The 25420-nt window shown below is 47.7% G+C and overlaps 1 protein-coding gene across 1 annotated transcript in view; it reads left to right on the forward strand.

Moving 5' to 3' along the window:
- Positions 1-25420, forward strand: part of TPPP (tubulin polymerization promoting protein) — a 284414-nt gene that overhangs the window by 184209 nt on the left and 74785 nt on the right. The window contains exon 2 of the mRNA XM_086965307.1: positions 18265-18418. Within this exon, the coding sequence (XP_086821433.1) occupies positions 18265-18418 (154 nt within the window). The remainder of the gene's footprint in view (positions 1-18264; positions 18419-25420) is intronic.

Raw genomic sequence — 25420 nt, forward strand, 5'->3', positions numbered from 1 at the left:
ACCTCCTCACCCAACAATTTATAGAACTCACAGGGAAGCCATCCTCACCCAGCGATTTGTAATAGGGCATTTTGAAGATGGCTGATGCAATTTATTCCTTACTGACCTCCCCTGCCAGCAGTTCCCTGCCCTTGTCCGATAGGCAGGGAAGTTCCACGCCCTCCAAAAAGGTGCCACACATTCTGTGCTTGCCGGTGCCTCTTGGGAACACAAAGTCATGTAGAACGAGGCAAATTCATTAACAATGTTGTGATGTCAGGTGAAGATCTCCCTGCTTGTCGAGTGTATAGCAGGAATAGCTATGGTAGCCTCCCGTAGTACCAGTTGGGCAGCCAGTATGTGGCCTGCATTCTTCCCCTGTTCATAGTGATGACCTTGCAGGTGCTGCCGTGTGTATTCAGCCTTCGAGGTGAAGAAGCTGTTGCGGGCCAAGCAGGCCTGTTCCAGGTGGTGGGGGTTAGGCAGGGTGGGTTTATGAGGAGCAGAGAAGGATAAGGGAGGCTATCTGCCCCTCCAATTCAGTCCATCAAAGAATCGCTTGTTTACTGGACAAGGCAGCATCCTTCATGAGCTGACCATGTATCAATGCCTTCACAGCTGCCCATAGAATTCTGTGGGATTTCACGGAACCCCTATTGTCCAACAAATATGTGGAGACATGAGCTTTCAATTTGGACTTACCCTGAGGGGTGTGATATCACTGGTATGTTCAGGCCCATGGTTTGTGGCCCGTGGACTTTAGGCCCAAGTCGAGGGACAAAAGAACAGGAAAATGGTCAGATAGTGCTGCTTCCAGTATTCAGGACTCTTCAACAAGATCCACTGATTTCTAGGAGATGAGTAAGTAGTCCAGCCTAGATTGTGTGCCATGGACTAGTGAGAGGAAGGATGACTCCTTGTCTGATGGGTGGCTGAGACACCAGTGGTCCACCAGGCTGTTGGTCTGAGGCCACATCTCCCAGTAGAGCCCTATCTGCATCATTGCATTTGTCTAGGGGACCTGCCCTGTCACGGACTGTATCTTGGGTGTGGTTCCAGTCCCCTCCAATGACAGACAGCAAGTCCTAATCTCGACGAGCAGGTGGTTCAGCTGGAGAATGAAGGAGTGTTTTGCCCCCCTTGTCTCATATAACGATCCTACACAGAGAGACCTGACGCAATTTGGAGAACGCATATCTGCCGTCCTGGTCAGACCATATTTTCATTATTGTGAGGCAAAGACTTCTGGATGAGGATCGCCACCTCGCACCTATGGGCATCCCTCCCTCAGTGGGTGGTGCATCCACAGAGCTGCTATGTATTACCTTGCCCACCCAATCCCGGAGCAACTTGTCGGATTCTAGGGTGTCCAGGTGGGTCCCCTGTACTGAGTCACATCCGCCCCCCTCACTTTAGGTAAGAGAGCAACTTTCTCCATTTAATGTAGTGCTTAAGGTCATTAACATTCCAAGTGAGGACTTGAAGAGGGTGAGAGGAGGACACAGTGGGAGCAGCCATGGTAGATCATAGAACCGAAAACAATGACGGGCTGCGGTGGGACACTGTAAGGCAGATCCAAGTGCGGAGGGGGGTGAACAGGTACGGCGACAGATAGAAGATATAGGGGGATAGGCATGCAGCACAGTTGATGGGGGAGCCGGAGCGAGGAGAGGAGCATGGAGGATGAGCAGGCCTAGGTGGGGGGTCGGGAGGAAGTAAAGTGAGAGGGTTTGAGAGGTAGAGGAGAAGACGGTGGGGCTAAAGAAGGGGGGATGTATCTGGGTGAGACATGATGAAAGGAGGGGGTGGGGAGGGAGAACGGGCAAGCATTATACCTGGCATGCAGGGGGGAGGTCTCCGGAGGGCACTAACCGATGAGTTGTGTGTGAACAGCTGACGTCTAGGAAGCAAGCTGTGGGGGGAGGGGGAGGAGTGGCAGGGGAAAGGGGTGGGATAAGTTGATGTGACAAGGAACAGAGCAGGAGACACTGAGCTGTTTACCACGGGTGTAGACTTGCGGAGGGGGTGCACCAAGGGGACCCCTTTGGGCAGGCCGGCAGTGAGGATTGTGGTCAGACCTGGGCTCCAGTGGGAGTGGGCAGGGGTTTAGTGTAACCCCGATGTCTGTCGGGGATAGGGAGCAAAAATATATGGACCTAGGATTAGCCGGATGGAAAGGAACAGGTGTACACTCACCCAGACCTCAGTGAGTGTGGTGAGGTGCGGAGGTGTATTGCCCTTGTCAGGGGGAGAGTGCATCACCTGGTGAAGCAGTGCAGTCTGTGTATTGGTCAGGGAAAAGTAATCCTTCAACTCCTAGCCACAGATTGGAAAAGGGGTCTGCGGTCACGGCGATGGTGTCTCCATCGGTGGAGAGGGCGGCACTTTGGGGTAAAAACACAGAGGGTAGTTCCAAAGGAAAGGAAGGGGGGCCATCAACACCCAGGTGCCAAGCAGTTGCAGTAGTCCAGAAACAAGGGTCTGGGGAACAACATCATCTCCTTTAGGAAACAGAACTGGGCCCTGTCTCACCTCCAGGTGAGGTGATCTAGTTGCGAACAGTCCACAGTCTGGCCAGGCACCATGGCAGTGTCGGAGAGGAGATTTGCTGCCCCACAGATGGTAGTGTAGGTAAGCTAGGTGTTGTAGGAACAGTGCAAAGGGGGCTGCCCCTTACCCAACGCAGGCAAGCGGTCTCAGCAGCAGTCCAAGGGGTCAGTCCATTGCTCCCCAGTATGTGGATGGGTAGGCAGGCTCATTCATTGGTGGTGCCGGCCCGAGTAGAATCCTTGGGATGCTTGGGGTGATGCCAGTAAAAAAAGAGTGTTCCGCCCTGGCCCTCTTCTCCAGGCCGTGATTCAGCAAGAGTTCCACACTGGTTGGATCACAGGTGTGCGGAGGTAGTGATATCCCCATCAGCCCTCAGCTATGGTGTAGTCTCCTGCCTGGATGGCACACCTCACGCCAGACAATGGATAGGCCGCATTGGGACATCCTCATAGGGTGGCCATGGCCAGAAAGTGAGATCAGCCTGCTGGGTCTAGTCTGCTGCCTGCACTGCCAGTACAGGGGGTGCTGCGTGATCAGGACACCAATGCCAGTTGGAGGATCCGTCTGTTTAAGGAACTATGGTGGGGGCAGATAGCAGCCCAAGCTTCAGCTCCCCTCAAGAGTTCACTTGACCAAGATCACTGTAGCAATGGGTGTTGGGGCTCCCCACCTGTCCCCGGGCACCACAGTCATTAGTCAATGCAGTCGCGGGCTCCAGTCATGGGGCTCCATCTACTCCAGCAGCTAGAGTGCAACCTCTCCTAGGAGGCGGGTCAGGTCAGGAGCGCTGCAGTGCCAGGGCCTACTGCATTCCACGAAGCCTGGTAGCCCCACGCTCGTACGGGCTGAAGCGGAGGGTGTCAGCACAGTCGCGAGATAAGCAGCGTCAGGCAGAAGGCACGCTGCTAATGTCACACCCTACCAGTGAGACGGGGAGGCAAGTCACCAGGCCCCTGCCTTGCTTCAAGGGCTCTGGGCGATACTCCTCGGTGATGTATTGCCTGTATTCTGAGGTGGGATCAGGAAACAGTGAGGGTGGTGGTCCCCTTCAGGGGAGGTGCAGGTCGGTTGCTCCATGGACTGTGGTTAGAGACCTCGCAGCGTCTCCAGGCCCAACATTGCACCTCCTTGTGAGGCCAGGCTGTGAAGAGCCGGCGCCTCGTAGTGCTGTTGGCAGCTGCTGAGGATTGGCACTTGGTGGGCTCTCATCGAAGACAAGTCAGAGGGGTAGTTTGTTCAGCCCCAGCCATGATAATCGTGCTTCTGCTGCCTTCCAGGGCCTGTCTGGTTGCGTAGCTCCGGAATCAAGCGGCCATCTTACTTCGTGGCCACCACAAGCCTACCTCTGCCCGTCTACTTAACTTGTGATTCCTGAGGACCCTAAGTTTCATCTGGCATGCTTTACCTTATGTGCCAGACTTCCAGGGTGTGGGAGACAGTGGTCAGGAGAGTGCTTCGGTGCACCCCTGTGCACAAAACTTACAGCTGTGGATTCTACAATGATTCAAGGAAATAGCAGGGTCCATGTCAGTACACAGGTGGAAGGATGGAGGATGCAACACTCTGGGTGACCTATACCTTGAGAGGCGATTTATCCCTCAGAATGACGCAGTGGAATCCTTCACTTTGGGAGAGAGGCAATATCTGCAATATATCAAGATATCTGCCACAGCTTGTGAACTCTGACCCTCCTTCCTAGACTCCCTTTTAGACTTACCCACCCTGGATGTCCTGTATGATGGTGGTGACCTGCTTATCTCCCACATCTATAGCACACTACACAGTGATCTTCTGGAGGCCCACTCCCCATACACACTAAATGGAAGGAGCTATTAGATGAGCCAGTGTCGGGGAGGGAATGTGCATGGATACATGTGGGGGTCTGGATGGTCAGCTCCTGCACCAGTTTCAAAATAATGCAATATAACTATATTCCCCACACATATCTCTCCCCAGAAATCTTTAACACTCTATACCCCACCCGCTCGGATACCTGCCCCCACTGTGGGAGCCTGGCTGTGGATTTCATGCATATTGTGTGGTCCTGCATGGAGCTCACACCTTACTGGCAGGAAGTTCAAGTCAATCTGAACAGAGCTAATGGTTGGCACATGCCCCATGACATACGTCAGATGCTCCGTGGTCTGATACCCTCTTTCCCCACCAGGAAACATAGCAGAGAATTTGTCCTTTTGATCCTGCTGCTGGCAAAGCATCGGATAGTCATAAAATGGTTGGTGGTGGCTCCTCTCAAAATGGAGATTTACTCAAGGATTGAAATCAGGTTGAAACAAATTCGTAATGATGACAAGTCCAACAATGATCTGAGAGCTTGGGCAACCATATTGTCTGTGTTAAAGGACCCTCCTGGGTGTGCTGCGAACCAGACTTTTGTAAACAATGTAACAACAATATTTTGAAGTTGAATCTGTCCCAGCTCAGACTTACTATATGCTACTGTATGTGACACAATGCACAAGAACATGGGGGGTGGGGGAAGTTTGGGACTGTTTCCATCATCTTGCCATGCTTTCTGTCTACCAATTTCAGTTGGACATTATGGGTCAATGCTAATGTGATGTAGATCCTATGCAATTCCAATAAAGATAACTTGGATAAAAAAAAGTGGAACTGTGAAATTATCAATCAGCAGGTCACAAGAACAGAGGTAACAAAATGTCTCTGTTTATTCAGTGTCTTATTTCTTACAATTTTGTAATAAAGTCAAAGAATTAAAATCTCTATATGTTTTTCTCTCTTTAATTGGAAAAATCATTCATATTCCAATGACATTCACTTCAATTCAATTCAATAAATCTTTATTCGGACATTCAGTTCAATGAATTATTATCCAATTCCTTTGTGTGTGGCTTCTCAACAGAACACTTCCTCTAATGGCTCGAGAAAGTACGGGCCTTAATAGGAAAGACTTTATACCATTTACCATATTGAGACTAAAACTTGGCTGTAAGGGACAGGAAAAAAGAACGACTTCACTCACTCTGAGAGACAACTCCCAGCATGTGGGAACATCATTTGATGTTTTTTTTAAACTCCTGCTTTGGGAGTTTGTTTTTGAAAAACAATTTTTAAAAAAAGAACATTTCTAGCCAGACCTCATGTCTGACTGTACTGTCCTTCAGATGTTTTATGCATAGACCGGAACTGCCATGACAGCAGAGAGTTGTCTAGAAGAGGGTCAGTGGAGAACTCTAAAGTAGGCTGGCAGAGGCCACCCAGGATATGAGATGTATTTTCCTCTGCCATCTTGATGGAGTTAACTTTGTACTCAAAACTTTAACTCAGGCCCATAATTTCTCTTACTTCTATAACAAGATTGGAATTAACCCTCTGAATTATACTATGTTGGTCACTTTATAAGAAGCGCTTTGTAATTGTTTCTGTTTTGATAAAATCACCCTAATGTTAGATGCCTCGATGCCACTACGATACAACATTTCCATTTATAGGTTTTGTTTTAACAAATCATTGTTTTCAGGGGATTTATTTTTGTGTGTTAAATTGAGCTGAACCAGAGTTAATAATTCCCAAATGCACTGATTTGATGCATAAAAAAGCTGTTCTTGGAACATTTTGGTAATCCTACATCTGGCTCTTGAACAATCCCATGACTGTGCGAGTAAGAGCGAGTACATAGCTTTAACCGGACTTGCAAAGGTTGTAATCCTCTTTATCATGCATCACATCAGCAGGTAAATGTAAAGGAATAGGAGCATTTGTGGAGCACAAGACAGCTCGATAAAGCACCTCCAAAGTCACTATGTCTAGGCCCACTGTGTAATGGAGAGTTATTCTGTGCTATGCCTGTCAAAATAACTTGGAAACATTCAAACATTTGGGATCTTTAGACCAATAAGGTGCTGCGTGCATCTAAGTGAGCTTTAGCACTGAGGGCCTCATCTCGCAAAATCACAAGGTTTGTTACCACAAAAGTACTTAAATATTATGTACAAAACTCTTTTTATGAGTTGGAAATTACTTTAAACTAGCAAAAAGGCGTTTGGGTTTGTTTCTGAGTTGCAAATAGGAGGGTTCATTAAATTGGTTTTCTCCTTCCCCTTTCCAAATTGGAAAAGGATTTATTGATAGTTTGTGACTGCGATTGCTATCGCAAACAACTGATGAACTAACAACCCGCGAGTTGGGGTGGTAACTAATTTGCAAAGGGGAATTGGTCCTCCTAGGACAGGATGTTGGCAGCCTCAGCGGGGGAGTTTTCTAAAAGCTGATGCCCAAACTGTGAAAGATTTCTACAATTTAGACAGTGACTGGGTAAATAGTGATGTTGTTCTGGTATTTGCATACTGCCGGCCAAACAATGCAGACTTCCTGATGTTTAGCCAGCAGCCAGGTAAATAGTGAAGTTTTTATACTATTTGCATGGCTGTCAGCCGAACAGCAAAAAATCTCTACTAGTCATCCAGCAGCTAGGTAAAGGACATTTTTCTGATAGTTCCACGGTCACCAACCAATCAGTGCTGAATCTCTACTATTCAGCCAGAGGGCGGGTAAATAGTAACGTTTTTCTGATATTTGCATGGCCGTCTGCTAAACAGTGCCTAATCTCTCTTATTTAGCCAAAGGGCGGGTAAACAGTGAATTTTCTCTGCTATTTTCGAGGCCACCAGTAAAATAGTAAATCATTTCTAATATTTAGCCAGCTGCCAAGTAAATAGTAGAGAACATTTACTGTTTACCCGGCAGCCCGTTAAACAGCCCATACCCTAAAAAGGGTGAATTTTGTCTATTTCTAATTTTGCTAAAAAGAATCATGCATCGCTAGACATAGGTCACAAGTTACACAATAGATATAACAATATATGCACACTACAAGTATTTATGATTATGACACAAATCCCAGGGCAACAGATGTATCTAATTAGCAGAGTGGTCCAGGGCACATGAACTGTGACAAGGCTAAGCCTTGCAATTATTGCAGACATAGGGACATATTTATCTAGGGGTTGCATTGCTTTTGTTCCATGCAACGTGGTGAATGTGTGATAGTTTTGGAAGATGAGGGGTAACTGGTCCCGATCCCCTACTGGCCGAAAAATGAGCGAGAATTCTCTTTTTTGTCTCTTGCCCTTGACAGGGGGAAACCCCTGACCCCTAATATAAACAAGGTTCCATAGGATTGTCTGGGCAAGATTGGTTTCATTTGTTTTTTTCCGGAAAAAAATTCCAATCCAGCACTGGTTTTTTGTAAGGTGCTTATGGTGGTACTGTCACTCTATCCATAAGAGTGAATGAAGGAACAGCCAACACGTGTTTCACCCCTTTACATGGCCATCCGGCCTGGGGCTTCCTCAGGGCTGTACATACATTCATAATTAGAAAAATAAGAGGGTGGTGTGTATCCCCAAGAGAGAAAGGAGGATTGTTAATAGGGTTGGTGAAAGAAAAGAGAAGAAGAGGAAAGTGAATTTTGATAGTTTGTGCAATAGCCAAGAAATAGGTAGGTGGGGAATGACGGGGGAAAGAGAGGAAAGGCACACAATGACAGAGACGTCTAGTTGTTTAGATCAGTAGGTACAAGTAATTGATGGTCAGGTATAAGAGACAACACATAAGGAAAAGGCAAGAAAACAAATTTTAGGTAGTCACACAGGAAGAAATAGAAATATGGGAGATTGGGGAGGTAATAGTAAAAGGCTGCAGAATAGGGTAGGAGAGAAAGAAGACAGGAGATGCAGTAAGCAGCATGGTACACAAATAGTATATGTATCATAAATTTACACAAGCGTAATTGAAATATACATGTCAGTATAAGATTGCATTTTTCATCAACGTTCAATAGTAATGTGTGATGGACCAACAGTCACCACATGTAATATGATCATAAACATGGTAGCATTTTCGTAGCGGGCAATTTAAATTAAAAAATTCAGGTCAGTATAGGATTACATTTTTTAAAACAAGGTCCAATAATAATGTATTATGAGCCAGCGGTCTTCACATGTAATATGTTATTGTAACCAAGGTAGCATATTTGTTAGTTGAAAGGAAGATAATATATAAGCAGAAACAATAAAAGGAGAAAAGGAAGAAAAAAAGCCACGATTTCGATTTGCGGATATTAGGGAGACATTTAAACCAGTAAAATGGGGTAGAAGATTATCATTGGATTGGAACGAGACCGATTTCAGGTTTATGGAATAGACGATAATAATAATAATAATAAAAAAGCCATTTTTAGAGCGCCTGGTTACACTCAAGACAGTGTGTCCCCGCGCTAAAATTGCTGCTGCTCCCAGAGAGACAGAAGTCCAGAAGCGAGTGGCCTAAGTCAAAGGAACAGGAAAGCTTTATTTGCGTGGGAAGAGATGGGTTTTAAGTCTCAGTCTGAATCTAGTTTCAGAGGGTTCCATGCGTAGGTCAAGCGGAAGTTTATTCCAGTGTTTACTTGCTAAAAACCTGAAGGAGCGACCTCCCATCCTGGCCTTGCGAATGCGGGGAAGTTTGAACAACATCGCTCCGGCAGATCTTAAATTCCGGGTAGGGCGATGGATGGTAAGAAGTTTTCGCAAGTAACTTGGGTCCTTTCCCTGGGCAATGCTTGACAAAGAACCACTCGCTCTGCGTGGCAGCTCGGCATCGCTTCTAAGCGCTGTGTTGGTAGCGCGCTGTGTTATTTTAAAACTCCCTTTTGACTATTTTATTTGTTTTGTTTTGTTTAGTCCTTGTTTTTAATTGGGATTGCTGGCCCCTTACCTGCATATAATAGTAATTTTCACCGCTGCTTTGGCGGGTCCGGTTCTGGGGGCGCAATTTCGTTCTTGAAGCTCGGGCGCCATCTTGGGAGGGGTTCTGATGCTTTTTGGGCGCCATCTTGTGTGTCCTAGTGGTGGCGGCTCACACGTGGGGGCCCTATTTAAACCTGCCCTTGCTCGCGCAGCGGTTCGCGCAGCGGTTCGCGCAGCGGTTCGCGCCTTCGCTGCGCCTGAGTCGTGCCAGAGTCCTGCCTGTCTGCGCTCGTCAGCGTCTCGGAGGCGCATGGAGGCGGACTCTGGCTCTTTCTAGTATTATCTAGGCAGGTGCTGCCTCGACACTGGAATGCTTTCCTATTCTTCTTCTGAGCTCTTGGCTCTACGTAGGTATTCCTTGTCCTGTCATCATATATTTCCGGGAGGGCGTGTTCTTAAGAGAGGTTGTGTGGGTTGTGGCTGGCGTCTTCCGAGCGATATTACCAACCGGCCGGCTGTCTCACCTACTCTAAATGAGTGCCTTCTTCTCAACACGAGGTCTCTTGCCAAACATTCCCTTGATATCTGGAACCTACTAACGGAGTCCAGACCACCTTGTTTGTTTCTCACGGAGACATGGCTCGGAGAAGGCTCTGGTCCCGATCTAGCTAATGTACCCCTCCTGACTATACCATATTTAGGAAGGATAGGGTGATAGGCAGGGGAGGGGGGTTCGCCCTGGTTGTCAATAAATTCTTCCCCTGTACTACCTTTTCAATTGATAATATTCCTAACTGCGAGGTCCTTGGTTTTACTCTTAGGTTGTCACCTCATCAAACGGTCGTCGGGATTTTACTTTACAAAGCACCTGGTCCTTTGGGCCCCTTCTTGGATGTTTTACAGGTAGCACTTTCTGTGCCCTGTCTTAAATCAGTCCATTGTATTTTATTGGGTGATCTGAACATCCACATGGATAATAACATCGATCCAGATGCTCTTAAGCTGCGGGACATTACTTCGTCTTTAGGGCTGATTCCTTATATCACATGGCCAACTCATATCAAGGGCCACATCATCGAGTTTTTTCCACAAAAATGATCAGTGTATCCACGCCTCTACCCGTTTTGTGGTCTGATCATTTTTTAATAAAGTTTATTATACCCCTCATTTCTGTGACTGTCCCGAGAGCACCGAAAGACCAGTGAAGAAGTACACGAGCTTTTCATCAGATCTCCGCCGAAATGGTGTCTGATGCGCTCTGTTGTCATCCTTGTTTATCTTCTGGAAGTTTGGAGGAAAACCTTGAATCAGTGCATAAGTGGATGACTTCTATTTTCGAGGAGTTAGCCCCAGGGAAGCCGGCTAAGTCTGCCGATAGGCGTGCTTCGGCCCTGTGGTCCACTCCATCCTTGGGTGCGATGCGGCAGGAATGTAAGAAAGCCGAAAGGGCCTGGAGACGCCTATATGACCCTCATCTTAAGGCTAGCTACAGAGATACCATCAAGCTATACCACAAGCACATCCTAGCAGGAAAAAAAGTTTACCTTGAGCGTAGAATAGATGATGCAGAGAGCACCAGTAAAGAGATATTTAGGATAGTCAAGGAGTTCACTTCTCCCTCCACTGGTGCCCCCTCTCATGCGCACACTGAAGCTTGGATTAGCCAGTTAGCGGATTTCTTTGTGGACAAAATCAAAGGTATTCACGATTCCTTTCGCCGTCCATGCCCTATGTCTGCGGGTTTTACATCCAGCCTGGAAACATCTATAACGGAGGAAGGCCCACTTTTGTCGGAATTTCCGGCAATGTCTCCCATGGTCTCCCTTGACCTTCTGTCTCGGCTTAAGTCCGGCTCTCCGCTTGACCCTTGTCCGGCGAAATGTTTGGGGAAAGTAGCTCCGGCTTTAAATGCGGTGCTCAATCCTTTACTTAATGCCTCACTGAGCACGGGTGTTGTCCCTCAAGCATGGAAGCATGCACTGATTCTTCCACTGATCAAGAAGACTAACCTTGACCCTCTCTTCCATGCTAACTACAGGCCTATCTCTCTCCTCCCTGCTCTGGCCAAGGTGACCGAGAAGCACGTGCATAACTCCATTTCCAACTTCATTGAGAGTAACAACATACTTCATGACTCTCAATCGGGCTTTCGCACGAATTTTAGCACAGAGACCGCCCTTCTCGAGGTCACCGATGCTATCAGGGAGGTTTTGGATACTGGAGGAAAGGCCATTTTGGTTATGCTGGATTTGTCGGCGGCTTTCGACACCGTCCCCCATGAAGGTCTCCTTTAAAGACTCCAGGAGATCGGTTTTCGTGGGATGGTGTTGAATTGGTTTAAGTCCTTCCTGACCGGCCGCCGGCAAGTGGTCTGGGCACCTCTGTTTTCCGCTGAAATGCCGCCACTGGAGGTGGGGGTGCCGCAGGGCTCTATTTTAAGCCCTGCGCTTTTCAACATCTATATGGCCCCTCTGGCGGCGGTTGTGGAATCTTTTGGTGCCCAGATCATAACCTACGCTGATGACACCCAGTTGCTCTTTACATCTGAAAAGGGTAAGGACTTTGACGGCCCGCGGATTAGAGACTGTTTGGGAGCCGTCTTTACCTGGTTCCAGCGACATAGCCTAAAATGCAATCCCGATAAATCGGAATTGCTTTTTTTCGGATGCTCACCTGATCCTGGCTGGAAGGCTTGGTGGCCTTCAGATATGTCTCCACCGGATGCTGCCTCTTCCAAAGCTAAAAACCTGGGCTTTGTGATTGATGATGGCCTTGCCTTTGGCCCCCAGATCATTGGGCTGACTGGCAAATGCTTCGGCCTCCTGAAAATGTTACGGAAATTTCTTCCGCTGTTGTCGCTGAAGCATAGAAAGATCATCGTGCAGGCCTTGATAGGCTCGCTTTTGGATTACGCGAATGTTCTCTATCTTGGCCTGCCGAAATATCTTTTGACGCGACTGCATATTGTGCAAAACTCTGCGGCCAGAGCCATCTTTGGTCTCCGGCGCAGAGCCGGAGCCACAGATTTGCTAAAAAAACTGCATTGGCTCCCAGTCGCTAAAAGAATTGTCTTTAAGGCGCTTACTTTTGCCTTCAAGGCCCTTCATCTGATTGGCCCCAAATATCTTCAGAAGCGCTTGGCTTTTTATGTGCCTCGTAGGACGTTACGTTCCGCGACTTTATCCAAAGCCTTGATACCCCCCATCTGCTGGGCTAGAATCGGAGGACGCTCTTTTCGTTTTCTAGCGTCTCAAAGTTGGAATGACCTGCCTGTCTTGCTTAGGAAAGCTGAGGATCTGCTCTCTTTTAGGAAAGGACTACAAACCTGGCTTTTTATATAGTAACTGTTCTTCTCTTTTTTCTATTTTCGCAGTGTTATGTTTTTTAACATTGAGGGCTCTTTGTCAAAGCGCCGGGACACTCCTTGGAGTAGCCGTGCGCTATAAAAGAGCATTTTTAACATAACATAACATAACATAACAATGCGGTGTGCAAAGCATAGCGCTTTAAACTTAATGCGTTCCTCAATAGGGAGCCAGTGTAGTTTAAATAATGCCGTCTTTCCCGATGCTCTACGCGGAAGGTTGAGCACCAGGCGAGCGGCAGCATTTTGAACGCACTGCAGTTGGTGTATGCCTGTTTTGCTTAAGCCTAAGAGCAGGGCATTGCCGTAGTCCAGATGCGGTGTGACTAGAGCGTGGATAAGTGTCTTCCTGGCGCTGATGGGGAGAAGGTCAAGAACTTTGCGAAGAGTTTTGAGTATACCAAAACATCTTCCCGTGACTTTGCTGACCTGTTGTTTAAAAGAAAGCTCAGCATCAAGCATGATTCCAAGATTTCTGACGGATATCGCCGGGGAGGGAATCGCGCCCAATTCAGTGGGCCACCACGCATGTGACCAGGCAGAGGGGGATTTGCCAATAACCAGCAGTTATGTTTTGTCGCCGTTCAGGCGCAGGCAGTTGTTGTTCATCCACCTTGCCACAGATAGCATGCAGTTGGAAAAGTTGGTGGCATCTTCCATCTGATTGTGCATGAGTTTAATCATCAGTTGGGTATCGTCAGCATATGTGACAATATCCACTCCGAAAGCTTCCACAATGTGAGCCAGGGGTTCCATGTAAAGATTGAACAACGTAGGGCTCAAACTGGAGCCCTGTGGAACCCCATGTCTCAGCTTCCGGGGGGAGGATTTGAATGGAGGGCAATGCATCTGAAAACTCCTGTTTTCTAGAAAAGATCTTATCCATTCATAAGCAGATCCCTCCACTCCCATGTCTGAGAGGCGAGACAGCAGCGTTGTGTGCAGCACGGTGTCAAAAGCTGCACTAAGATCTAATAAAACCAACGCTGCTGTCTGGCCCTCATCCACTAACTGTCTGAGACATTCTGTGGAGAAGAGAACAGCTGACTCCGTCGAGTGGCCTGCTCTGAACCCTGACTGTGTGGGATGGAGGAGAGATTCCTCCTCAAGTTATTTCATGAGTTGGCTGTTAACCACCTTCTCCACAACTTTCACACAGAAAGGAAGAAGGGAAATGGGGCAGAGATTCTGTAGCTGGGAGATATGTCCGTTGTTTTTTTTTTTCAGAGGGATGACTTGGGCCGTTTTCCATGCGTCAAGCACATGGCACTCTTGGAAGGATAGGGTGACCATGTGTCTAATCTGGTCGATCATTCATTCTAGGACTCCCTTACAGCGATTAGGAGGAATCACATCCTAGGGGGAGCCGGACTGAATGCTGTTAACAATATTAAGCAGGTCTTACCTATCAGGTACTTTAAAGCAAGTCAGGTGAGGTTTGATGGCAGAGTCATCTCCCACTTCCGTGTGTTTAATCGGCAGGTCCATGCCGCCTGTGAAAGTGGCATGTATTATATCCACTTTGTTTGCAAAGTAATCTGCTATGTCATCACATAGCTCATTGGAGTAGGTGTCTTGGGCCTCAAGTCTGATGGGGACCGTAAGCTCTTTATAAATGGAAAAAAGTTCTTTGGTGGGGTTATCGGCAAATTCTATTTGTTCCCTAAAATGAGCGCCTTTGGCTGCTCTCACGAGTTTGTGGTATTTTTTTAGCTCTATTTTAAAGTTTAGCTTACATTCTGGATTGTAATTTTTCCACCAGCCTCGTTCGAGGTTTTTGCATTTGGCTTTGGCTTCCTTAAGCTCTTTAGAGAACCATGGGGCAGTTTTGGTTTTTCTAGCAGGGGGATTGAGTGTCCATGGCGCTACTGTGTCCAGCGCCCTGGACATCCATTTTTCATAGTCGTCCCACGCCTCCAGCAGAGTATCGCTGCGGGGGGGAGGTTCCTTGAGCAAGGCGGATTTTAAGGTTTCCTGATTAAACTTCTTCCAGTCTCTACGTTTCTGGGGCCTGGGCTTGATCATCCTAATTTCCTGTGGGGCACCTTCTACCTCGAAGGGAATGATAAGATGATCAGACCATGTTATTCTGATCGGGGTGGAAACTTTAATACCCTCCCAATTAGCGAATACAGGGTCCAGGAGGTGACCTAGTTGTTGCGACTGGGACACTGATTGTAAGTTGAGCGTCAGGGATTTCAGTGCTTCAACCACAGCCTGTGCCTCCCCGCAGTTAATATCCTAGAAGGGGAGGTTAAGGTCTCCCAAGATGAGACATTTTTTATACCGGAGCGCAGGCTGAGTTACCAGTTCTGTCAATTGGTTACAGAACTGTGTGGTCCCGCCTGGAGGACGGTACAAGAGGAACCCGTTGATGATATTTTTAGGGCTTACTTTTATCGTAAAAAAGCCACTCTCACTGTTGGGCAGTGTGGCCTTCTCTAAGGTGCATTGTAAATCACTTATATCGATTTGTGCTAGTCCCCCGCCTCTCTGCCCTTCTCTATCGATTCTGAGCAGACAGTAACCTGGGGGAATAGCTTCCAGAATTTCGGGCGTCGAGGCTTCGTCTAGCCATGTCTCTGTTAGGAAGAGCACATCAAGGTCCCCCTCTGTCAACAGATCATGTATCTCTAGTTTGTGCTTTTTCATGGATCTGCAGTTTAATAATGTCATTTTTATTTTGGTCGGCACCAGCTCATCGCTCTTCCGCCGTTGGGTGGTAAAATTGCAAGTCTCGCAGTGAAGCGATGGCGAGTCCACTGACAGGGTATGGCAACAACTGTCTATAATTTCGGGGCATGGGGATAGTAAATCATTTTTAGTATAACAAAATCTTTCTCTGTTAATACCATCACTATCAACGAGGGCGTGAGGATCAGGGGGTCCGGCCCCGCGCCCCTTCCGGCCGCGGATGGGCGCAGACAGGCTGGACTCTGGCTTGACTCCGGCACGAATGCGGCGCGTCCGCTGAACGCGTGCGCGGAGTCATGGCCGTCTGTTTATGTAGAGGCGACTAGAGCGCCAGGAGTGGGGAGCCCTACCCAATATGGCCGCCACCAAAGTACGCAGCCCGGGACCCGTGGCTATGACCCGCAACTCGGCCAGCAGCCTCGGGGAAATGTGAATTAAAACTGCCAACACGGGGCAGCGCGCAGTGAGTGATTTAAAATTCTATTTGGCCCGTGAACCTTAAGATCGGTTAAATAGCATGTGGCGCTTCGCTAAGATTCGAGCGCTGATGCTAAGCAGGGGGGAACGGACACAGAGGGAAATACAAGTAGTATACAGCACAAGATTAAAAAATGACAACCACCCGGCTTCAGCCTCAGGTGCAAAGTGAGCAAAGCAATCTCGCGCCCTCACTACGAGAACTGCTTATGTAGAGGCGACTAGAGCGCCAGGAGTGGGGAGCCCTACCCAATATGGCCGCCACCAAAGCACTCAGCCCGGGACCCGTGGCTATGTCCCGCAACTCGGCCAGCAGCCTCGGGCAAATGTGAATTAAAACTGCCAACACGGGGCAGCGCGCAGTGAGTGATTTAAAATTCTATTTGGCCCGTGAACCTTAAGATCGGTTAAATAGCATGTGGCGCTTCGCTAAGATCCGAGCGCTGATGCTAAGCAGGGGGGAATGGACACAGAGGGAAATACAAGTAGTATACAGCACAAGATTAAAAAATGACAACTACCCGGCTTCAGCCTCAGGTGCAAAGTGAACAAAGCAATGATAGCATATTGAGCGTAGAAAGCGCATTGTAAGGAGGCAAAAAGCAGATTATATGCTTCGAGCGTCACAGTAGTATTTGAGAGGCATTTTGGAGTCGAAACATAAGTATGACACAATATATAAAAACGTTAGGTTAGTGCCACATGCTTGGTAACAAATTAAAAGATACATTATTTAAATGGTGTAAATGGGATAGCACATTAGCATGGCGAAGAACAGTAAAGTAAGAAGAAGGTATCAAATGAGTAGTGGTATATTTACAGTGGTAGTCTTCCAGAGTTCGGGTCTGACAGAAAACAGGGTTTTGCAGCAAATAAGGGGTGGGAGGGGGGAGGGAAGCGACATTTATTTACAAAGAGGAAATGCCGGTGTGACGATTTGAATCCATACTGTGGCAGCGCTATGAAATGCGAAAGGTGACACCTCAAAGTTTATCCAGAAAGTGAGGATATCTAAAAACAGGCGAAAGCACTGTGGCAAAATTACGGGTAATATAGGTGTTAGTGCATAGATGTTCTGATGCGGCGGTGCTCTCTGTATGGTGGTAGATCCCATGGTGAATGCGTGAGGCAAACCCTAAAATGCGATTTATCAAGCCACACAAGACCACTTTGCATGTCTTTGAGTGGCTTGATTCATCGGAGTATCGCAACTCACTGCACATAGCTGCGTTGTGCTACTGTGCCCCAAGGAGGCATTTTGGCGCATTCCCAGGTTTACCATTACTGGTAGATGTGGAAATGTGCCAAAATGCTACGTCTTCCCTGGGGAGCAATAATTAGGAGAACTGTCTTTATTCTGTAACATTCTGCAGCACTCATAAAAAGAGGAATATGCCTCCGGGGATTGTTTTTGTGCAGAATGGTGCCCCTTCCTGCACAAAAATAATCCTGTGTGCAACGCAGGCACCCTTGCACCATGGTGCAAGGGTGCTTGCATTGGCGCTAGGCCAGGCTCGCAACACCCATTGGACTCACCGGGCTTCAGCCCCCCCCCCGTCGTGTGTGGCAGCCCGGGATGAGACAGATCCCGGGCACACACAGAGCCGCACCCGAACGTTTCACAGGTCTTTAGAACACCATTTGAATGTTAATTAGGCCTTGCTGTTGTTTCACCCCTTCTAAGAGCCCCTGCAGCTCCACTCTGCCTACTGATTAAAGGTTCAGCCCCCCCCGAAATTTTTTCTTAGCCCCCCTCCCCCCGAAATTTGGCTCTAGTTGCGCCTCTGCACTAGGCAGCCCATTGTCCGCCAGTGTTGGGAAAAAGTCAGGAATGCACCCTATTTGTGTTAAATGCAGGGCATTACTCTCCTTTCCCTGTAACACAGCGCAGCAAGGTGACTTACTGCACTGAGTTACTTTGTAATAAACAGGCCCCCTCGTCCTTTAGCCAATAGTGCAGCTGCAGCCTAGGAGGAAGTACAAGTTATTTACTATAGAGGTTGGTCTATTCTTTTCCTTATTGTAGTCAACCAAGCATCTCCATTCTCCTTCTGAATGTCAGTCACTATGGTATGGGTAGAGAGAGAAGGTAAGGCAAGGAGAAAAGCTTGCCGCTGACATGGTGGAGTAGAGCAGAGTGGAACTTCAAACCAGCAGGTATGGGCAGTCCCCTGAAGTTTCTAAATATATATCATTTACTTTGTTGTGTGGAGAATGCTCAGGAGGTTCATCCCTTATCAGGAGGATGTTTTCAGAATAGGATGATGTTGTGAAAGTAGAACTAGGAATGGTTGATACCCTGCAGCTCACAACCTGCACTTTGCCTTGTGTAGTGAGCCCCATTAGGAAATGAATGAATAGGAAAAATATCTTTCTCAAAGCCAAAACTATAAAGTTCTTAGAACTTTCTGTTTCAATTTTCATCGCTAATTTAATTATCGACTATTTGATTTGTCTGGAACCTAACTGGAAAGTCTTTATTTAATTTTTCAGAGCGAAATCTTGCAGGACTATAACTTTCTGTCAATTTAAAGATGGTCTCCAGGAACTATCCAGCAAGCGATTTAAAGGCAAGAGCAACGAGGATGCCATTCAGCAGATTTACAAACTTGTTAAAGGAAAAGCACCAATCATAGCTGGAGTTACGGTACTATTGGAAATTGCTGCACTTCCAAACAACCTCCTGTTTATACTACGTAGTATATTATACTAGAGTGTGTGACAACACTTCTGTGACACACAAGACTGTCTATTAAAACAGATGTAAGATGAAAACAAACCTCAAAATCTTTACTAAAAATCAACCAAAGTGGATACTAATTTTTTGTGGATCTATATATTTGCCGTAGGTTGTGGTGGGAGCACATAGGATGAAATCCAGCCCTCAGTGGAGGGAACAGAAACTGTGTATTGTAACTCAACTTAGCATCTTTGTTTTTATATACCTCACCTCAATAGTCCTGCCAACTAATCTTTACTGTACCCCCTCCAAACATTTAGTTTACACATTTTTTTTACCTCTGACTCTCTATGATATAATACTCTCATGTCTCACTACTCTGTTAAATATTCTGTTACCACTGCTACTGATCCTCCCATTTTGGATGTATGTCAGTACAACGCGATCTTTTAGATCGCGGTACATGACAACGCTGCCATTACAACGCAAGTCGTTACAACGACTTGCGTTGTAGGGCGTGGATTGTGGAATATTATAATTTTATATTCCAACACCAGTCCACGTAACAGTAGGGAAGGTGTTGGAATATAAAATTGCAATATTCCTTATACAACAGCGCCATCCAACGCAAGTCGTAGTAACGACTTGTGTTGTAATGGCATCGTTGTAAAGGCAACGCGGTGTTTTCACCGCGTTGTAAACGATGTTCCCCCCCATTTTTAGGTCAAGCTTTTGACCGCTTGTATATACCTTGGTATATATTTCTGTGTGGGCTTAAACTCAGGCCATTGCTTTTCATTAATTTGTTTCAGTGTCCTTTAAAAACCATTGCTTGCTTGTGGTCAGTCCTGCCTCTTTGTGCCTCCTTTTTCTCTTTCGTTCCAACCACAGAGCAAGGACCAAGTACTAAACAATTATGCTATGGTTGTTTATCTGCTCTTTGGAGACTATTTTTCTCTTTGTTTCCCACTATCTTACTATTTGTCTGTGTTCAGCTCAGCACCCACATCTGCTTGTATTTGTCCCTCCCACCTCCTTCCATGTAACTGCAAGCCCTTCCCACTCCCCCATGTGCCTGGTGCTCCCGCCCCTCACCCCTCCTGCCATGATACTTGTTTTGTTAGGCACAGAGAGAGTTGGTGATTTGCTCAGAATCATAGGATGTTGACTCGGTCTTAAGACCTAAAACTGGCTCTCCAACCCCAATGCCAATGAGTTCCTGATCTGAGTGCTAAGTGTTACAACGATCCTGCCCTTGTGAGCTCTAGAATGGGTTGAACATTCGGTAAATAAAGAGGAAAAAGAATATAGACTAATAAAAAGGGAAATATTTGTCCTGTGCTACGTAAACTCTGTTGGCCATCTTGGAATGATACTGAAGGGGCTCAATAGTGCGGTTGTAAAAGCTAACCGAGATATTAAAATCATTGGATTGTGCTTTTTACATTGAAAACACATGCCAACTACCACTTTGTGGCACATAAACAACTTTTATTTTCATGTAGAATTAAAATATAGCCCACTGTTATTCTAAGCTGTTGCTAGCGCTATTCTGTGATAGTATTTAGTCACTTACTAGAATGTGTCAGCCTTTATGTTGAATTTTAAGTGACACTTTTATCGGGTAATATCCTTAACTGAAACCCCAAGAGTGTCTCTCATTGAAAAGTCAATGGCAGCCGTCTCTCTTATATTTCTTCATCTATGTTGATTGGAAGTCAGTGGTAGAAGTAGGCATATCCATCTGATGCTCCGCCCCCTGGCTGGCTTGGCTGCTTACCGACAGTCTTTTGCAGATGGCGAGAAGTTAGGGCATGTGTGTGGCTCCTCCAGGGAGAGGAATTGAGCTAGGAGGTCCGGGACAGGGTATAGTGCTAGGGGAGAGTAAGAGTTCAGTTTGTGGGAATCCAGGAGGACTGGTTACAGTGCTTCTGGTGCTGCTATCACAGAAACAAGTGTTAACTCTACATTTATACATACCATGTTGTAGTGTTGCTGTGCAAGGGTGAGCCCACTCTTAGATGTAACAGAGGGGAGGCTGTGATGGTAAACCCTGCACACCCCGTGATAATGGGCTGGTCTGGTGTACGCCAGGCCAGCATGGAATGCATAAATAAATATCCTGGGACTCTGGGCATGGCTCAGTCTAGTAGCTGGCCACTAAAGTAATGACTGTGTCCCCGCTTCATTACACAAACAACAGTAGGCCCTGGGGCCTCCACGTGGAACACCACATTGGTGACAAGATGGCTATGCTGCCACCGCGTGCCTTGCCGTATTTTCCTGCACTGGCAGCCTGACTCCTGACCGCTACTGCCTAACGGAGCAGAAGAACCCTGCAGCGCTGTGGTGATGCTGCATCACTACAGTGTACGGCTGGGCCCAACCTCCTCAAGCAGACACTGCGGTAAGCGTTGTACGCCTCTACCGCCCTGTGCTCGTGTGCCTTGGCTGCACATGACCAGTGACACCAGGAAGGTGCCTGCACCCTACCTCCACCCCGTTCTGCTCGTCACTCCGTCCCGGAGCACCCCCACTCGACCTTGCCTACGTCCCCTGCAGCGCCCCTCCAGGCAAACAGCACAACACAGTATGGACTGCTACATCCTGCCACAATCTCCAGGTGCAGAGGGGAACAGCACATCCACCGCAGCGCTCCACCAAGGTCCAAGGAACAAGACAAGGAGGAACAAAAGACCCCTGCCATAGCTCCCACGTCACACCCAGAACTGAGTATCACTGTGTGCTCTGAGGGAGACAGTAGCTGGCCCCCCAGCAAGCCAGTCAAGCTTTGCCAGCGCCCTGAACCTTGGCTACCAAGTGAAGTCATGGGCAGCCCTACACTATCGCAACACCATCAGTTGGCTAAACTCCACCCTGCCAGACCCCAGCGAGGTCACAGCCAGCTCCAGTGTGCGCACAAGCCTACACAGTCAACCACCAGTACACCTAGATGCACAACTGCCTTGCCCCACCTCCACCTGCTCAACACCCATGACCCGCCACTCGCCACCATGACATCAGTTCACCACTGGAACAATACACTGTCACAAGCCCCCCTCGTACTGAAGGTACGCAGCCAATAAGTATAATTACATCGACTTTCTCCTACTGAAATATATCCTGCTCCCTGAACACAGAATGCTGAAGTACTGTTTAATATGGGCACTGGGAGTGCTTTGTCATCAGTAACATTCCTTTCCTGAAATTGCTGAAAATACTGAGTAAAATTAAACTCCACAAAGTCTAGTATCTCATTTTTGAGCCAAGTAACATTTTCATGCTCAGTGTATAAATTCATACAGGCATTCGGATCTAAAGACCCCTCCCCATCATTTCCCTGCAAGTCAAAACCTTGATGCACTTCTATGTATGCTAGGATCATCTCGTAATCCTTTTCCGAATAACGAGTAGTATCTACAGTATAGTGCATGTACATCATTGACAATAATTTAAACCAGGCCTCACAACTTCCTATATATGATAATGGCAAAGAGATAAATAGATCCTGTTTATGCATTACGGAGGGCAAAAGGCCGCAAACCCAACAGTTTGTTGTATTCGTAGCACTATGCGTTTGATGAAGCATTTCAACAAATACATTTTTAGTATACGTTTGACGGTGCCTTTCTTTATGCTGGGCTAAAGTGTAGAATAGATGTTCTGGAGGCGGGGTAGTTGTTCCCAACACAGTATGCATATGATGATGAAACTCTAAATATACAAATACACTCATTAATATGATTAACAAAATCGTGATGGTGACTACAAAAGCTACTTTAACACGCACGGTCCAAGAAGAAAACACAGGCATATATGTAGGGTAATAACGGGGTGCAAGAGGGCGTTCCTCTTCGGGAACAAAACGACCAAAAGGGTACATACTAGCTAAAAGTCCAAAACTAAATTTGGGCAATGCAGTCCAACCTGCCAGAGGGTTCTTCTTTCCTGTGTCCATCTAGAGCCTCACAGGTAGGCTCCTATCGTTCATCACAAAGAAAACCAAAACAGATCCTCTCGTTGGGAAAACACAACCTGGGCCCCCTCTTTCAAGAAATGCAGTCTTTCTTACTGAACAGAGCGAACAAATGTTCCAGGCTCTCAACGTGTTCAGTACAGTGTCTCCCTCAGTACCCCAGAGATGTTCTAGCAAACCCTATTTCTCAAGTATCTCCCTATCTCCTACCATCTTCACCTGGGATACAGTGTCGTTTTCGGGGCCGCAGGCGTTTCCTGATCAGAGAACAGAGCAGAGGAGGATGCATCCGTAGCAAGTGGAGTATCATGAACCTCTCGTGCAACTGTAGGATCAACAGAATCCGGGGCAATTACTGATGCAGATGACGAAGCCCCCTCCGTGCCTACTGCTCTTTCTCCTTGCCCCTCTCCAACTTCCTGGGCATCGGAAAAAGGGATAAAACGAGGGGCTCGTTCACTCCCTTGGGTCAGAACTCCTTCCTGGTTTCGCTGATCATGCGGAAGCGGAGGGGCAACCTTTTCACATGGGATACATGTATCCAATGCCGCTTGCCGTCCACCTTCACCTCCGTTCGCGTAGCCAAGAGAATCTGGTGGGTTTGGACCACCGCGGGTCCAAGCTGGATTTTTGCTGGTAATTGCGGACAAGGACCCACTGTCCTGGTTCCAAATTATGTCCGGGACCCACCGACAGGGGCTGCAACACTGCTGATACCTGTTGGTGAACGGAACAGAGATCTTTAGTCAAAGCATACAGGTAATCTGTCATCATAGGGTAATCAATATCACGAAACGTTCTAGGTCTTGGAATACCCCAAACATTAGCTGGTCGTCCAAAGACGACCTCATACGGTGACAAGCCTGATCGAGAATGTGGAGTAACTCGTAAAGACATCAATGCTAAGGGTAAGGCATCGGGCCACTTCAGCCCAGTACCCTCCTGAATTTTTGCCAATTTCAATTTCAATATTCCCTTGTACTTCTCAACCAGTCCTGCAGATTGGGGGTGTCGGGCAGCATGGAACTTTTGCCTAATTTGCAACCCATTACAAACAGTATTGATAAGATCTGCGTTAAAATGTCCCCCGTTATCTGTCCAGATCACCCAGGGCAATCCATAACGTGGGAAGAACTCTTTTATCAAAGCTTTTGCTGTTACCAGAGCAGTGTTTTCTTTGGTCGGGTAGGCCTCCATCCATTTACTGAAGGCACACACCACAACCAGGACATACTTTAGATTATTCACACGCTGCAGTTGCACCTCGAGATTGTTGTCGGAGCTTTGTTGATTAGTTTGTTTATTGTGCAGCCATTTTGTTGGGACCCCTTGCAGACCCTCCCTGCACCTAGACCCCGCCTCCCAGCTGACCCTCCCACCCACAGAGGTAGAGCCTGTTTGCCCTCGTGTAGAGCTGTGACCGTCCTGCTCCTCGCAGAAGCGGCCGCTCCCCTCACCTCCCCCTCCTGCTGGTATTGTATGCGTGACTGGTATTATCATCACAAGCTATCAGTGCAGCGCTCAAGAACGGTGCCCATTTGTACTCCTGGCACTTTAATTGTAATTGATTCTGTGCAGCGCTCGTGACCTGTGCTCATTTGTACTCCTGGCACTATTCTTGTAATTGACTCTGTGCAGCGCTCGTGACCTGTGCGCTTTAGTGCTTCTGCAACTGCTTTAAATACTTATTCCGTGCAGCGCTCAATAACGCTACTTGCCTCGCATTTGTCACTGCTAGCGCTTCTATTGTTGTGCACCTCGAGATTGTTGTCGGAGCTTTGTTGATTAGTTTGTTTATTGTGCAGCCATTTTGTTGGGACCCCTTGCAGACCCTCCCTGCACCTAGACCCCGCCTCCCAGCTGACCCTCCCACGCTCCTCCCCCCACCAATCTCCATTTATGTCAGATGTCCCAACGCGCAGCGTCCACGCGCTACGGCCGCGCCGAAGGTGCGCCAAAGGTAAGCCCGTCTACGCCCGTCCGCGCCTGGACCGCGCCCAGCGCCAGACCCCCTGGCCCCCGTACCAACCACCCCTCCCGCATTACATACAACGCATCCACCCTCCTAGCCCTAAACCCCGGCCGACTCCCCAACTGCGCCCAAGCCGCTCCTGGACACACCCATGGTCCCTTCACATGCAACTCCTGCAAGTATGACAGCATCAAGACCAACTCCTCATCCACTAACACCCAACAGAGGTCCGACACCAACCACCTTAAATGCATCCTGCTCAACACCCGCTCCGTCCACAGACACACCATTGACCTTTGGAATCTACTAGACACCATCTCTCCGGACGTCGCCTTCCTAACAGAAACATGGATGAACGCCTCCTCAGCCCCAGACATCACCATTGCCATCCCGGAAGGCTACAAGATCATCCGAAAAGACCGCGCCAAACAAACAGGAGGAGGCATCGCCATCGTCCATAAGAACTCCATCCGCATCTCAACCAGCTCAGACATCAACCTCGCTAGCGCCGAGCACCTTCACTTCCAGATCCACACCGACCCCAAGACCACACTCAGAGGCACCCTCCTCTACAGGCCACCAGGACCCCGTGCACAATTCAGTGAAGACATCACTGACTTTATCACCCCACACGCCCTCCCCTCCGAGGACTTCATTCTACTGGGAGACCTCAATTTTCACCTGGAAAAGAGCAACGACAGCAACACCACCGCCCTTCTGGACAATCTCGCCAACCTCGGACTCAAACAACTTGTTAACACCCCCACTCACTACGCAGGTCACACACTCGACGCTATCTTCACCTCCAGCAAACATATCTCCTTCAGTCACACCACAGCTCTCCATTGGACGGACCACAGCTGCGTTCACTTTATCTACAATAAGACCACAACCCACAACCTTCCTCAGCCTACTCTGCGAAGAAACTGGAACAAAATCACCATCGACCAGATCTCCTCATCGCTTCTTCACAACCCCCCTGCCCCCTCTTCGAACCCCAACCAAGCAGCCATTAACCTCA

Source organism: Lissotriton vulgaris, chromosome 4_1, assembly GCF_964263255.1.
Source record: "Lissotriton vulgaris chromosome 4_1, aLisVul1.2, whole genome shotgun sequence".
Taxonomy (NCBI): domain Eukaryota; kingdom Metazoa; phylum Chordata; class Amphibia; order Caudata; family Salamandridae; genus Lissotriton; species Lissotriton vulgaris.